The 17,278-nt window shown below is 42.7% G+C and overlaps 1 protein-coding gene across 1 annotated transcript; it reads right to left on the bottom strand.

The window, feature by feature from the left end:
* Nucleotides 1–9,968: 9,968 nt before the first annotated feature.
* LOC131229310 (probable beta-D-xylosidase 5) lies at nucleotides 9,969–17,278 on the bottom strand. The gene is made up of 5 exons (XM_058225232.1): nucleotides 16,585–17,278; nucleotides 15,091–15,260; nucleotides 14,453–14,550; nucleotides 12,204–12,968; nucleotides 9,969–10,815 (listed from the first exon to the last, which is right to left on the bottom strand). The coding sequence occupies exons 1-5, from the start codon at nucleotides 17,269–17,271 to the stop codon at nucleotides 10,163–10,165; spliced, it is 2,373 nt and encodes a 790-aa protein (XP_058081215.1). The 5' UTR covers nucleotides 17,272–17,278; the 3' UTR covers nucleotides 9,969–10,162.

The following is a 17,278-nucleotide window of genomic DNA, read 5'->3' as shown; positions in this document are numbered from 1 at the left end:
TCATCAGGGAAGCAGAAGCCTTCATTTTGATGCTCCGGCTGTGTATGAGGCTTGATACACAAGCACAATTGTCCACGTGGCAAGCATTAGCTCAAATTAAACCGACTACATTGGAGAACCCTCTATCGCTAAGTCAGGGTCCTGAAATCAGTTTCTTTGAACAATCCTAACCGCAGATTCGTGGACACTTGTTTTTTGAAATTGGTCCGTTGGACATTCTGCAATTTTATACGTCCAATTAATGTCCACTAATCAGAAGTTCTGGTTATCAAATCATCTTGATATTTGGTTCATGATGCATCTAAGATGGAATACATAGTTTTGGACGGTTTGATTTGCATGTGGGTATACCATTTCTAAGTGCCTGAGTATCATCCATCACGCTCCGCCAGAGTATCCAAGCTTCCTTATTTGTAATGTGGAGAGAATGACCGCGTGAGTCCCATGTGGTTTTACTCCTTTCTGTTGTGGCAACGGAGTGGGAGATTTCTGCAGATTTTATTACTGTAAAAGGAAAAGCAAAGGAGCAAAAAAAAATGATTGGGTGGTTTGCGGTCTGCCAAACCAGGGTAGTCTGCATGCTCCCATTGGCTGAAGAGATGGGCCCCATTTATTTAGTGAGCCTGGATCAGAAGTTTGTTGGCACATTTCTGCCAATGGTTGATCTTTGGTGGAGAACGAGTCTGGTCAAGCCTGCTAGCTGTTCTATCTGTGGCCTTTAATGGTAAAGAGGAGTGGGTGGTCCAGCATCAAATGGATGGATCTGATCGTCCAACTTCTTTGGATTTTATAATGTGGATTGCTTGATTTAAGATCCACCATATGGACGGCCTGGATTAACCGATTATACGGGTGTCTGGCTACGGATAGAGCTTAGGTTTGTGTTGGTGAGAAATCGTAAATGCAGGTTGCGTCGGTGGACGTAGACTGCATGGAAACACTTGTAATCCACGAGGACGGAAGAGTAAATTACTAAATAGAAAAGTTTTGGTACTCTGGCGGCCTACAGTAGTTCATGTATGTGCACTTAAAGTGGAATATATATAATCCAATCGAGCCCTCCAAACCGTGGGGCCCACTTTAGATGGACCATGAACGAGGGTCGTAGCTGGCTGATTGATGGACGTGTTTCAACCTCGATTCAACAAATGCTCCTTAATCAGAGGGCGAGGATGGTTTTACATGGGGCACGTGTTGTGGGGCAACGAATTCAACGGTTTAATTTTAGTTTTACATGTCCAATTCGTGATTGCATGTGTATTAACTATCACACTCCGCCGGAGTATCAAATAGCTTCCCGTTGTTATCAAAACCACACCGTTTTCCACGATGGAGACTTGACCGTCATTTCTGGAAAGTTTATATGCTCGGGAGCGAATGACGTTTGATACGCTGGCACTCAGAAATTATACATGTGGTATTCATTTACTCAAATTGAACCGACTAAATCGTGCAGCCTACTGTTGATAAATCACAGTCCCAAAACAAGATACGTTGAATAATCCTAACCTCTGATTTGCAGATGCTTGTTGCGTGAAATAGGACCGTTGGATATTTTAATTTTTAACCGTCCAATCAATTTGTAACTGATTCAATAATCTGATAATCAAATAAACCTAATTTTTGGTTTATGATATATATAAACTGAGAACCATAATTTGGACAGTTTAGTCCCACTCAATTGTATGCCACGTATGCAATTTATTAGTAACCGTGTATCATCCATCACGTGCCAGAGCATCAAAGTTTTATCATAACATTTTAAAAGGAAATTAGTCTGGCTGCATATATTAGGTGTGGAAGATCTAGAACTTCTCAGGTTGGATGTGAAATGCTAACCACTTATTGAAGGGTTGGGATTGTTCTTCTCTGGGAGATTTCTTTTATGCATGGACCACCACAGTGGGGCCCACAATATCAATGGTTTGGATCACTGAAGCATGGACCGGCTTGTACAAACTGCAACCTGGACAGTGCTGTCCAAAACTTTCTTAATACCTTTTTGTACTTTTGGGCAGATACACTGGGAAATAACCTTTGAACCATGATCCAAACGGTTGATGTTATTGGGTCCACTTTTTTATGGCCCACCCACCAAAAATTTCCTAGATCCGAAGAATCATAACCCTTCAATAGGTGGTAAAAAAATAGACGGTTGAGAGAGAAAAGACGGCAAAAGAGTTCACGTTCAACCAAGAAAGCGGCCAGGTAATACGCAGATAGGGGTCTTCCAATTAGGGGGGGTTTTGTTGGATAGATGATCGAACCATGGGCCCCACCCATCTTGACCGAAAGCTAAAACGATGTAATACCTCAAAGCTTTGATGCTCCGACAGTGCGATGGTTCATACGCCGGTGGCATATATGTTTATCAAATTCTAATAGTGGGCCCCACCTTAGATTAATCACAAACAAAAATTACACTCAACTGATGATTTAGGTGGTTGATTAGCGGACATCTAGATGATGGTCACAATGAAAACAGACAACGGTCCTGATTCAATCAACAAATTCCCATTAATCTGAGACTAGGATCATCTAATAACTCTGTTTTCAGAGTTAAGATCTTTTTACAATGGGTCCCACAATTTCAACGGTATAGTTTGAGTCATTGTGTATGCCACGTGTACTCTCTGAGTGCATGTGTATGAACCATCAGGCTCTGCTAGAGTATGAAATAAACCCCGTCTTATAATAAATGACACAGACCCACATCATAAAAGACTGATACATGTATCTATGTGGGCCACCTCAGCGATGGACCGGTGCGAAATTTTCGGGTGTTTTTAGGCACTTTATGCTATTTTGGAGGAGCGAAATAAGGCAGAGCCATCTTTCAAAGTACACCTGGCACGGTGAGGGCGATGTATCGATTTGGACCGTCCATGTAGTGGGCCATAGCCATTGATGGCCCATGCTTTTATTACTTCATCTGACTTCCCATTGCTGATGGTTCTGTTGATCTGAAGGCTGCTGATTGAATGGTTAGGATGCTCTTATCAGATAATCAAATGTGAGTATTTCTTTGGCTCATGATATATCTAAACTGAGACCCATGTTGGTTGTTTTAGTTCGAATTACTTGAATGGCACGGATGCAATTTCTAAGTGCCTGCGTATCATTAGAACACTTTGCCGGAGTATCAAAGTTTTCTTTTTTGCTCTTTTACATTTTCTTTCAAATGACTTGTGCACGTTAAGCATATCTTTCTTTGCCTGAAGTTTGTTAATCGTACACGCGTGTACGGTCTTGTTCATGAACACGCTATTACATGTGCCAATATTGCAAATGTATACAGGACTCGGGCTTTCCATGAAGTGGGCCATCAAGAGGTTTGGAAATTACGCCATGTGTTCAATCGGGTCACTTGGCTACACACGTAACTAAATAGGTAGTCTTATTTTGGTTAAATGTTTGTAACTTGAATTGATTTGAACGCTTGTGACCTTTGGTATTAAAATAGATGGATTAGAATTAGATTTGTGAAAATTAGCCTAACTAGTCAACAAATAAGATTAGATTTTTAATTTATTAATTAAAATGTTAGGACAATATAATCGATAAACAAAAATAAAATAAGTAAAGGAAAAAATACCTACAAAGGCTTGTGCTAGCAAAACAACCGTGAAAATATTAGATGGTCGTAGTATGAAGTTCCCAGGATGTGACTGGAGATATATTAAGTAAGAACTTAATAATCTAGAGATTTGATGACATAATTGTAGATAATTAACTTAGTAATATGGGAATTCAACGATAAAGTTGTGGATATTTAATTAACTAAGTAATCTTAGAATTCAATAATGGAGTCAAAGATATTTATTCTACTCCTAGTATAAATAGCAACAACGCGCTAGATAGTAGTAAAATTAAGTTAAAACTAATGGCTTTGAACTTGTCATACCATAGTTAGATAGAAGTAGAGTGATTAAGCTAAAAAAATTAAATTAATAATTATCCATAAAGGACGAAAGGATGAGAGAGCTTAAAAGATATTGATTGATTTATGTTGGTGAAGGCTCCGAGCTCTTCTTTGAGTGTTGTTTTTATAGACTTCTGAGAGGTGTAGGCGTGCATAAGGGTTTCGTAACTTGCACACAAATCTTCTAATTACAAGGCGCGGATATATTCTGCTCGGATTTAGAATCATTGCTGTGTTGTGTTATTGTAGATGATTTATTTCTATTTTTTAATGGTTTTTCGTTATTCACTCTTAATTCCTCGAGGCTTTTGAGAAAATCTTAGATGTCTTCTTGAAAAAATTTTCTCTGAGTTGATTTGGAACAGTCATGCCATGTGTATGCTGGTTACGAAAAATTTAACAACGGTAGGTCTTTTTGAAAACCTCTTTGACACTTTAAGGGTCACATGTGTCTTGCGTCCATTGGTCATGTGTCATATGAGAGATGACTGCCTTTTTAAAAAAAAATCTTTGAGCATTTGACTCTTTTTAGTAGGCTATGTGTCTTTGAGGAATGGGCGATGGTAGACTCTTCTAATATATGTTTTTTTTTTTTTTTTCCATCTTTTATATGAGTGTGCCGACATATGATGGCTTCTCACTTGTCAATGTGAACTGTGCCATGTGTATACAAATGCAATAGGAATTGATTGCCAGAAGGCAATAGCATCACTACCTGCAATACCTTACAATTATTCCCGAACTATCGTGCCATTTATGATGAAAATGGTAAACTCACAAGAGTTTCAACACTGAGGCCATGAGTTCGAATACCAAATGAGACTGTTGGTTGTCCAATGAATCCATGGTGTGGCCCATCTGATGAGTCGAACAGCTTGATTTTTTTTGTTTCTCAAGTGAGGCCTATTGTTATCTTGGGACGCGGATTACATGGTGACCCTGCCCTGCCACCACAGATCTATGTGGTGGCCATACCCAGTCTAAGCCCATTTACTTGATCCTAATATCCTACACGAGATGTAGACAGCATGTTGTCATTGGTGATGTGGATTAACTACTGACGACTTTAGCAGTAATCTCTTATTGAAGTGACCTCGCCAAGTTTTGTGGGCTCATCATGATGCATATATCGTGTCCATACTATCCATCCATTTGAACCCGAAAATGAAGTAGATCCAAAGCTAAAGTGAACCATTATAAAAAAATAGTAGGCATCGTCATGCCACGTTAAAACCTTTCCAAGACCCACTATGATGTTTATTTGAGATCTAACTTGCCAGTAAGTACACACAAAAATGGATGAAAGGAAATGCAAATATTAGCTTAATCGAAAACTTCTACTCTTAAAAATTTTTAATGGTAAACATTCAATTCTTACTACTTTTTATGTTGGGTCTACTTGAGCTTTCCGGCCTGTTTGATTTTTCAAATTCAATGTAAATGCCCCATAAGTAATTAATTTTTATAATTTCACTCCCTTTGGAAATATGCCGGTATTTCTGCTTTGAAAATCGGTTCAAATAGATTAACTTAAATTCATAGGCACCACCGTGATGTATATAACATATCTGCATCATCCATCCATTTTACCAAAACATTTTAAGGCATGAGCTGAAAAATAAGGCAGATCCAACATTTAATTGACTCACACTGGCCCTAAAAAGTTTTTAATGGTGGGTGTTTGATTCTATTTTTCCTATGGTGTGGTTCACTTGAACTTTGAATCTGACTCATTTTTTGGCTCATGTCCTTAATTTGGTTGGCACAATGGATGAACAGTGTAGATAATCCACATACATCACGGTGGGCCCCATATATATTTGATACCGTCCATCATTTTAAAATTGAAAAAAGTAAGATTCAAATCAACCATGGGTAACAATGCCATGGTTATCAAAGTAAATAACTTTTACCCATTTGCATATGGTTTTACCCATTTGCATATGGCTGACAGAACTTCGAGACATTAGCTATGAAGCCGCTAATTCGCGTCCGTCCTGACATTGCTACAGCCATATCAACTGATTTTAATTGGAAGGTAGGCGCAGAACAGGCATCCTTTCAAATGTGCTTCTGCACGTGGCCTGCCATCAGCCAAAGCCCACCACGTCCGTCGTGCCTGTACAGATGTCAGAATCAGCAGCGGCGGTACCCAAACCACGTCCTGACGCGAGTGCCATGTGAGCAGGAAAGCTGGTTCCGTACTACAGCTTGTGGTAACTCACCTGAATCTATCTCATCACTTCTCATACATATATTCAACGTGCTTGCAACGTGTCATTATAAAACACGTCCTTATTTTAGCCGTTGGATCTGACGTCATTTTCAGTGATCCAAACGGTTGATATATGGAGACAACACAGACTAAGATGGTTGCCCTAAAAACATTCAAGATTGGAAGATCCGAAACTTCTGATCAAAGACCTATAGAACAAAGGTTAAATAGACGGTCCATATTCAAAATAAAATATTTAAACGGTCAAAGAATTAAAAAGTTTCAATATGAGCTTTACATTATTTAGATATCCCCTCTAAACGGTGAGGTCCATCATTTAAACGGTTTGGATCACCTAATATGATCCTATATCCAGCTGCTATAGTACGCACGTATCCCATGACAATACGTGGGGATGTATTGTAGCAAAACTCGTGGAAAATACGAGGAAAGTGATCTAATAAAGTTGCGCATGTGTACCATGACGAATATTCATGAAGGAGAGGGTACGGTAGAGAGAAGAGAACCGGAGTAGGGTAGAGCCGAATCTCCACAGTACATGTGTGAAGATGATTTACCGTTTGGTACCGTCCATCTAGTTTCCTTTAATATTGATGGAAAATTATTGAAAATAAATATGGATCGAACAATCCTAGCCACTCGATGGATGGACAAGAAATAGACGGTAGGAAATGAAAAGGTTAATGGTCAGATATTCTGTTGGGGAAAAAGGGATGGATATGATCTTTGAAGCTTTAGACATCCATGGTATGGCCCACTAGATGAATGGACTCAATTGATACATCATCTTGTACGTGCACTGTGGAGAGGTGGCTCTGCCGTGTATCATATAGCCAGTTAGCCAGAGCATTTCAATATCTGTCGAGGTGGGCCATATAAGTGCAGACTTTGTGGGAATGAGAGTCGGTTGGTGGGACTTGACCCGACAATATCTGTCGGCATGAAACACTGCCCGGCATGTTAGCGGGGCCGTAATCGGGTCTGTTACACCTGTGACCAACCAGAGGGTGTACTCGGGTCTTAATATATCATGCCTGGGTCTCTTATGTTTGGCCCATCCGGTTTGTGGGCCCGAAATTTAGACCTATCCGATCTCCACTCGCCTCAGCAGAAGTTTAGGCCCGGCCGGGTTCTGTTATTTACACACTTGAAATTAAACCCGGGTTCTGAGTGTTAGGATGATGGCTAGCCTACTTTGAGCCTTGAGCAAATTCCTTTGTTTTAATGCAAGCAAAGTTGCATCGGCACATGCTGCTTAGGTTTATTTGTGTTGGCATATGTTAACCAGGTCATGATGTCGAACGAGTCGTTTTGTTCATTCTTCGATGAGAAGGATAGATTAGCACATGTGGAAGAAGAGTGGTGGATCCCTGACTGTGGGGCCCATCATGTGTTACATCCATGCTGTCTATCTATTTTGACAACTCATTTTAGGGCGTGGTCCAAAAAACAAAGTATATCCAAATCATAGATGGGCCACACCACATGAGATAGTGGTGATTGAGCCTCTAAGAAGTTTTTAATGTTGATTATTCAATCAACATTATTTCTTGTGGTGTGGTCAACTTGAGATTTGTATCTACTTCATTTTTAAGGTCGTGAGTTAAAATGAGCTGTTAAAATGGATGGATGGTGTTGATGTTGATGTAAGGGATATACATAATAGTAAGCCTTACATTTGACATTTTTAGTGCATGTAAACAAATGTTACACGTGTTGGGTGCTCAAAGATTGATGGTGCCTAGGGGTGTATACCAAGTTGAGCTAGCCTCAGTTCAGCCACTAGCTGATCCCAGCTCAAACTTGGCTTAGCTAGGTCCTCGAGCCTAACCGACCAGCTCGGCTTGATTCAGTCAGTAGATTGGGCCAGTTCGAGCCAAAATCGAGCCTATGCGGCATTTTCAGAAACACATGCAATGCACTTTCAATTTCTCACTGTATGTAAAACAACCGTAATTGTTTACAAGTATTTCATCAAACACTTTATAGGCAACATCAAAATCAAGGAAAATAGTATTTGTTTCATATACACACCTTCCTTGCCACTAGCCGACACATCATTGAGTCATTTCATCAAACACTTGGTGAGCAACATCAATATCAAAGTAACCGAGTCATCGAGCTAGTTCAATCTGAGTTCAATTCGAGTTAGAGTTCGATCGGAGTCGAGTTGAGCTTAAAAAATCAGCTTGACTCTGCTCGAACTCAGCTTCGAACCAAGTTGAATCGAGCCTTTTCGAGTTGAGTCAAGCGAGTTAACCGAGCTAACTCGGTTCATGTACACCCCTAATGGTGGCACATTTGTACTTGGACAATCACACGTGGTATGTTAGGAATACACATGCACGTAGAACATTTTACTTCAATCTACTTATTCTCTTAGGTTTCCATCACAAATGAATTTAGCAAATCACTAATAAGTAATAATCTATCCATGCTAACATACATTCAAGAGCAAATTTCTTACAGAGTCTAAATGGGCACCACATGCGTTAGTTTACACATGAGCTATAAAAATTACATATGTCACCATCTATATTATCTAAAAATATGGATGCCGGTTTGGCCGGGCGGATTGGAAGGGATTAGATGGTATTGGAAGGGATTGGAAGTTAAATCCTGGAATTGGTCGGGCATGCCAAACAGACAGGGTGATCTGATCCCGAGATATAGCAATCCCATGGATCTTAAGACAATCCACTGACAACACCATCATTACCTTTAAATCCCATCCAATTCACCCTAATCCGGTCAAATTTGGCTCGGACGTGTTTGGTTTGAGGGATTGGAAGGCATGGGAAGGTTTAATCCTGGGATTGGCCGGCATGCCAAACAGACTTGATATAGCAATCCCAGGATATAGCAATCCCATGGATCTTAAGACAATCCACTTACAACACCATCGTTATCTTGAAATCCATGCCATCTACCCTAATACCATTCAATCCCTTCCAATACACCCATCCAAACGGGCCTAAGTTTCCTCCTCTTTCACGTAGTTTTACAAACAAGGAACGGAATAACTAGTTTCAATATCATGCAAGCCTGGCAAACACAATTAAACCTAAATGAGGTGTGCCAAGACAACATTCGGGTTTTACTTTCCGCAAGTTGGGGTCATTTTCTAGGGATCCACACCCTTCATATTATGATCCCATGCAACAAGAAGCTCCCAAGATGTAAAAAAAATGCCTAATCTCTCATTTGAATATGTGGGACCCAGTGATGTGCCTTGGCCATCCAACCCATCCAAAAGGGAAACGGATTGGCTACTCCCCCTGCCACCAGCCAATGGGTGGTGGATGGTGCTCTGTGGGCCCCACCATGATGTATGTGTTTCATCCATGCCGTCCATCTATTTTTCTAGATCATTTTATGATATGAGACCATAACTGAGGTATATCCCATTCTCAAGTGGACCACATTACAAGAAAAAGTGTTGAATGAACTTCAACCATTAAAAACTTTTTGGGGCCATAAAAGTTTTGGATCAAGGTGATCTTTGTTTTTTCCCTTCATCTGGGTCTGCATGACCTAATCAACAGATTGGATGTCAAATAAACAGTACAGCGAGCCTTAGGAGGATTTTAATGGTGGATATCCAACACTATTTTTTTTTCCTGTGGTGTGGTCCACCTGAGATTTATATTCCTATCATTTTTGGCATCAAGCCCTAAAATGATCTGTAAAAATGGATGAATCACATACATCATGGTGGAGCCCACAGAGCACCGAGTAGCCAATCCGTTCCCATCCAAAAGGCCGTAATTCAACCATAAGGTGTGTATACCCTCCAAAAATCAGGCCCATCCAATCAGCAAGTGAACCACAACATAGCCAATCATGACCGCCACCCAAAGACCCACAGAATGAGTGGGGTCCACTTGTTAATACTTATAAAAAGCTGTAACTAACTAACAAGATCCATTGTTTTTTTTGTAACACCATCTAGTACGTCCATTTCTAGTAGTATGATATAAACGGTTATAATTTCCAACCAATCCCTACACAGACGACAGTGCTTTCTCTTCTTCAAACATCCTAACATTGATCATATGCTTCACTGGCCGTTCGCTGGTGGACCCCACCACTAATGTATGGTGTCCCAGTATCAGCTTCCTCTTCCCATCTCCATCTACAACATTCATGTCCCTGCACACGTCCACCGTAAATTGCATACCCGCAACCTCATTTGTGCCCACCTGGACCCGATCAAACCCGATCAGCTGTTGCTTAGGTGGCCCACTTACATCACTAGAAGTGGGTGGCTTCCAAAAGAGCAGAACGACATGGGTCCCATTCCGATCGCCGTTGTTCTTCACGCCGATTGTCACGTCGAACTCCAGACCATCACAATCCACGTCGGACACATTGATCACACGTGCAGCTGCGGCCCAGTGGACGGCGTGGATGTTACGTGGGGCCCAGGTAACGGACGGCTTGAGATTGATGAATATGGTTGAAGGGGCTGATATGATGAACTTGGAAAATGTGGTGTAGCTGAGGCCATGTCCGAAACCGTAGATGGATGGGCCATTGTAGAATCTGTAGGTTCTGCCAGGGAAGCTTGTAGAGGTGTTGGGCCTCATGTTCATGTCTGTCATGGGCACCGTGTCTACGAACTGTTGTAGGTGCCATGTGACCGGGGTCCTTCCACCTGATGATCCGAACCGTTCATTAGTACCCGAATCAAACATATGTCCAAGGTGCACTTGCAGCTCACACATGCCAACTTGGCAGGCCTGTGCTGGATCGAAGCCACTCAGCCCGAGTTCTTTGGCTGGGGAATTTAGTTGGTGGGTCCCACCTAAATGTGGTGCAGGTTGGCACATTAGCCACAAGTGCACTTCAGATTGAGACTGCAAGGCTGGTAATGAGTAGTCAAAATAATGTGCCAGGTTTCACATTATTGAAAGCTTCTTGCTGATATTTGTGTTTTATCCTTTATCCCGGTGAAATCACCTTATGAACGGTTAGATGGCACATAAACATCACAGCTGAGCCAAGAAGATTACATGGTGGGGATTTCAATATTGTTTCCTGTAGTGTGGCCCACTCGCATTTTGGATGTATCTTATATTTGGGCTCATGTTCCAAAATGAGTATTCAAAATGGAGTGGATAGAATAGAGATAGAGCTGGGAATCGAGTTGAGTCTGATCGAATTAGGGCTGACCCGACTCGATCCGGTTTTGAAATAGGCCTAACCTGAACTCGACCCAACTCAGTACCTAGCCCAGCATGCCTAACCTGATCCGAGTCTGACCTGGTCAAAAGCACCGAGTTGGGTTGAGTTGGCACTAAATAGAGAGAGAGAGAGAGAGAGAGAGAGAGAGAGAGAGAGAGAGGTGGCTGCCTGGCTTGGAAAAAGAGGAGGATGAGGGAGGGAGAGAGTCTAGGATTTGGTTGGGGTCGAGGTTGGGTGTGGTGGGTATGGTTAAAAATACTTAGAAATTAGGATTTTTTATTTTATATATACTCGAATCCGAGTTGAGTTGAGTTTTGGGTTGAGTTACTAGGTAACTTGGACTCGACTCAGTTTGGGCGAAGCCTATTCGGTTTTGGATTGACTCACCCATTCGGTTCGGATTGAGTCGGATCTGAATTAGTTGACAAGTCGAGTTGTCCCTTCCCCAGCTCTAAATACAGACATCAAGGTAGGCTCCACAAAACATAGGTTTAGAACGGATAACTAAGCCAGGTTATGGTGCCGGTGGAACCCTACCCTACCCCCACATAATCAATGCCCAGGGCTACTGACGGACCCAACTCGCCCAACCTAATCAGTACTTCGTATGTATCCACTAATACACAAGTGTGGTTGTGCCGGGTAAGGTCGGGTCAGTCGAGCCTGACCTGGTTACGATTGGAGGAGTCAGGTTGAGCTTGCCCTTGATGAATTTTAACTAGGCCGGGTTGGTCCACATTGAAACTGGTCAACAGTCAGGAATTCTCGGCCCATTTAGTAAACAGGTCGAGCTAGGCCCGAACCCGACCCCTATTGGGGAGAGAGAGAGAGAGAGAGAGAGAGAGAGAGAGAGAGAACCTGGATTGTAGTCTCCAAAAATGACTTGGGCTATAGCCTCTCCTCCTAACTGGCCAGGGTACCCCACCCAAAGGACCCCACCAATCTTACTCTCATTCAAAGCAAACGACACGTCGATGGGCCCTGCTGACATGATCACTAACACCACTGGCCCACCTGCAGCCCTCGCCACATCCATCACAAGCTTCTCCTGCAATCCTGGCAATGTCAAATTAACTCTATCCAACCCTTCAGCTTCTACTGACTGATCAAGGCCCACCACTAACACTACAGCATCAGCCGCTGCTGCTGCATTTGTCGCTGCATCAATAAGACTCCCATCACTACAGCGCACGTTAGAACACCCAGGTTGATAAGTTGCACCTGGGGAGTACGTTAGTAGCCCTTGGAATGGGCTGGTATACTTGCATGGGACCCCAGCGTAGTTGCTGATCATAACTTGGGTGGCATTTGCATTGGGACCGATCACTGCTATGGATTTTATGTCTTTGGTGGACCATGGTAGGGTCCCATCGTTTTCTAGTAGGACTATGCCCTGCAGTGCTGCGTCGAGCGACAGCCGTTGATGGTCCTCGGTGCACACGTCGGTGGGGCCCAGCTTACCGTATGGGAGTTGGGTGGGGTCCCCATCGAAGAATCCTAGCCGCATGAGGACAATGTAGTTGTTGATCAAGGCCTGGTCCACCACTGACTCATCCACCTTGCCTAACTTAACGGCATTTTCTGTGTATTTTCCAAGATAGGTTCCACAGTTCATGTCCAGACCTGCGTAAGTTAGCACGTACCATTATCATATGGTCAAGTCATGAATTATCTTAACCTGTGCCACCCTGCGTAAGTTACCACGTACCATTATCACATGGCCAGAGAGCTGTACACGAGTCGAACCAAGTCGAGCTGGCCAGCTCGGCTTGGTTCGGTCAGCAGCTCGATCGGGCCAATTTGAGCCGAGTTCGTGCATGTGCAACATTTTCTCAATCGCAAAAGGCATCTTCAATTTTTCATGAGATGAAAAACAGTAACAACACTTTACATGTATTTTATTAAACACTTGATGAGTAACATTAAAATCAAGATACGAGGGCAGTCTTATAATGTAAGCTTTTTTTTTTTTTAATGTGATTTATTTCGTATCCACTCCTTCCTCGACACCAGCTAATCTCGTGGAGAATGGACACACTGAAAACAACACTTCATTGAGTCATTCCATCAAACACTCAATGAGCAATATCAATATCAAATAACCAAGTCACCAAGCTGATTCGATCCGAGTCGAGTCGAGCTCAAGCAAACTAGCTCAAAATTTTTTCCAACTCCAAAAACCAGCTTGATTCGGTCCGAATCCAACTTCAAGCTGAGGCTGTGTCGAACTTTTCCGAGTTGAGTCGAGCGAGCTGGTCGAGCTAACTCAACTCGCGTACAGCTCTAAATTGGCGGCCAAATAACCAATTATCTTAACGTGCACCACCCCGCGTTAGTTAGTAGTAGGGGTAGAAATGGGCCGAGCCTAGCCCGCTTTGGACAGGGCTTAGGTACATTTATTTTAGCCTGGCTCGCTTTGGACAGGGCCGGGCCTACCGGGCTTTGCTGCCAAGGGCGTGGTCTTGTGGAATATCCCAGCCGTGAAAAGAAGGTAGGCCCCACCACAAAGCACATCTGGTGTATGATCCAGTGATTGGGATTTAGCCCGATGTGGTCACGTACATGTGGGGCCTGCCTAGTGACTGCATTCTCCACTGTGGGCCCACCTTTCCACGATTTTGAATGTTCTAAACATGCGACACTATGCAGGCTACTCGATCTTTGCTTCCAAGCGTGTGGATATCCTAGCCGTGCTAAAGGTGGGCCCTGCCACAAATAGAATCCAGGCCGTCCACATCAACAAACGGCCGATGATATGGCCTAATGTAAATGAGTAGATTGGCTCCATTTTCAGTCCAGGTGATTTTCATGGTGTGTGGGGCCCACCTTTTGTGCAAGGTTGTATGTCAGACACTTGCATACAACTTGCCTGAGCCGAGGTTGACACTTGACCTATGGTGTTGAACTAGATCGGGTCTGACCAGTCCGAGTCGACTCGGATATATAGCATCAGATTCGTATTAGTCTTAACACAATGGCCTCAGCACCAACTGGTGAATTAGTTTGGCCTATGTCGCGACTCAGGATTACTGGCATCCGTCACCCTGTTAGGGCCCACATGATGGGATGATCTGATGATCAGAACCGTCAATTTATCAGTAACTAACCTGCTTTCAATGCAACAGCGACGGCATCCTCGGGTGTTGCCGTATAATTGATCGCATTGAAGAATACGTCTATAGAGTCACAATCCGATACGATATATCTGATTTACAAAAAAAAAAAAAAACAAATCAGGAATTTTATATAATTAAAAAAATAGAGAAAGAAAGGAAAACTGACAAATAAATCCTCAAATTTGTATTTACTGAAATCATTCACAACATCTATCCGGTCCGTCCATCGTATCTAATCTAATCTTCTCTCAATGGTTGACATCCCTGACAGGACCTATATGGACGGTTTGGATTATCTGGTTAGTATAAATTGTCATTCTTAGGGTGGCCATCGTGGCCCCATATACAAATCAATGGTTGACATCTCATCTTCATTGTTCCATGCATCATGGCCCATCCATGACGGTGGAATATACCTTTATTCATAGATGCGTGCGCCCATGCCTGATTACAATTAAATGGGCGAATGTATCTCGAAGTGGTCCACTGATTACCATCTCCAACCGTCCATTTATTCATAGATGCGAGAGCACATGCGATGAATCGACTGACAGTGGGGCCAACATGATGAACGGCCCAGATCTTCCATTTTAATCAAAATTAAGTGAAAAATTGGAAAGGAAACAAACCCATCAAGACCCCATTGCCCTCTCACTACCCCTTTAAGCAGGTCCATATCAGCACAGGCCGGGATGCCGTTGATACGGTTGTAAGAGCACATCACACTGCTGACGTGTCCCTCCATAACACAGCTCTTAAATGGAGGTTGATACGTATCTTCCAAGTCTTGCAATGTAACCTGCACCACATCAAGAGGGGTATTTTGGTAATATGATAATTTTGCAATCAAATAAGGTTAGTTTTTGAATTGTGTCCATATCCATAGGCCCTCTTCATCTTAACCGTTCATAGTGGAAATCCTAGCCAATCAATCCCATTTGGGTTGTTAATCAAGCTTCTAATGAATTTTTAATTTATATTATTAGAATTAATTTAAAATTATTTTGAACGGTTAAAAATCAAAATTAAGAAGGGTACTACAGTGTGGCCCTACTATGATGTATGTGTTATATCCACACTGTCCATTCATTGGGCGAGAACATTTTACAGCACTGCCCCAAAAATGACTCAGATCCAAAGCTCAACTCGACCCCACCAAAACACAAATACCAGGTTGATCCAAAACTTCCGCAGTCCCTACATGTTTTCAACGGTGACCGTTCAATCCCACTGCTTACTGTGGTGTGGTGTGGTCCATTTGCACTTTGGATCTGCATATTTTTTGTATGATCATGCCCTAAAAACAATCACACCAAATAAATGAATAGATTGGATATAATACACGCATCTTCATGGTGGGCCCCACAAAACTTGGTGACATCAACACACCATGAAGGTCGATATCACACCACGTAATCCACTTCCATTAATATGGTGGATGGGATACAACAATTAATTAATTTTAAAAAATCAAGAAAACTCAAAGAAAATCACCCAAGTTTCATTTTTCTATTATTATTATTATTATTAAAGGAAAATGGTACTATGAGGTCGACCTCATGGGAACTTCGCATAAGGTCAAGCTGTGTGGGCCCCACCGTGATGTGTGTTTAACATCAGTACAGTGAATTTGATGGGTCTCCTTTAGCTTATGGGTTATCTCAACAGTCAACCGTATACAGAACTCAGGTGGGCAATACCATATAAAACCACGTGAAAACATGTCTAAAATATATAGAGGAGATTTGGTGGGGCCCACCTGAGTTTTGGATGCAGCTGAAACTTGGTATGGCTCCTCATCCTAGTGGGACACACAATGGATGGTCTGGATTTGTGAACCACATCTCAGTGGGCCCAATAAATAATTTTGAAAATTTTAATGAGAGAATAACCCCTCTCAACTGTTGTATGTGGTGTGGCCCACCCAAGTCATGGATTGACTTAAATTTTAAGCATGTGGGCCACCTCAGAATGCTTCATACACACATCACGGTTGGCCCACACAGCTCGACCTCATGGGAAGTTCCCATGAGGTCGACCTTATAGTACCATTTCCCTTATTAAGGTGTGTAATATAAAATAAATGGGGCCCACAAATTGGACCACCACCAACAAAATCATACCTTCGCATCAAAGTGAAACCGATCAATTCCTTTCCAATTATCAACATCATAAGCTGTATAATGCTTGCAACAGCTAGAAACCTTAAGATCACGGCCCACCGCAGCGCCCTCATCACCGTCCATTTCCTGAAGGCCCTTAACATAACTAACAGCGTACTTAGCCACGACGAGAGGGTCCTCACCAGGGGTCTCTTGGCCTCTACCCCATCTTGGGTCACGAAAAACATTCACGTTCGGACTCCAGTACGTGAGCCCGGCTAACCCTACATTGTACATGGCTCGAGCCTCTGTGGACACGACTCGACCCATCTCGTACCAAAGCGATGAATTGAATGTCGCACCGGTCAAGATGACCGCTGGGAAGCTCGTCGCACCTGGCACGGTGGCGTTGAACCGTACACCTGGACCTGTGTTGGACACGCCATGTAGTGCTTCGGACCACCACTCATATGCCGGCACACCTAGCCTAGATACGCCTGTGGCCTTGTTTACGAGCTGTTCGACTTTCTCTTGTAGGCTAAGGTGGCTCACCAGGTCTTTCGCGCGGTCTGCCAACGGCAGAGATGTGTTGCAGAAGGGGAATGTAGATGTGTCAATGGTTTGATTGTCGCACGCGTATTGGCACGTGGGATGGGGGTTGATGAAGAGCATTGAGAGGAATAGAGCTTGTAGCAAGTGTTTCTTCATGGCTTTG

The sequence above is a fragment of the Magnolia sinica genome, chromosome 16 (assembly GCF_029962835.1).
Source record: "Magnolia sinica isolate HGM2019 chromosome 16, MsV1, whole genome shotgun sequence".
Taxonomy (NCBI): domain Eukaryota; kingdom Viridiplantae; phylum Streptophyta; class Magnoliopsida; order Magnoliales; family Magnoliaceae; genus Magnolia; species Magnolia sinica.
Note: the sequence above shows the minus strand (reverse complement) of the source record. Positions and strands in the feature narration are given on the sequence as shown.

Coding starts and splice junctions, on each gene's coding strand:
- LOC131229310 (XM_058225232.1), bottom strand. CDS start 17,271: ATGAAGAAACACTTGCTACAAGCTCTATTCCTCTCAATGCTCTTCATC. Junction 14,551..15,090: donor GGGCAATGGGGTCTTGATGG/GTTTGTTTCCTT, acceptor TTTGTAAATCAG/ATATATCGTATCGGATTGTG. Junction 12,969..14,452: donor CGCTGTTGCATTGAAAGCAG/GTTAGTTACTGA, acceptor TAACTTACGCAG/GTCTGGACATGAACTGTGGA.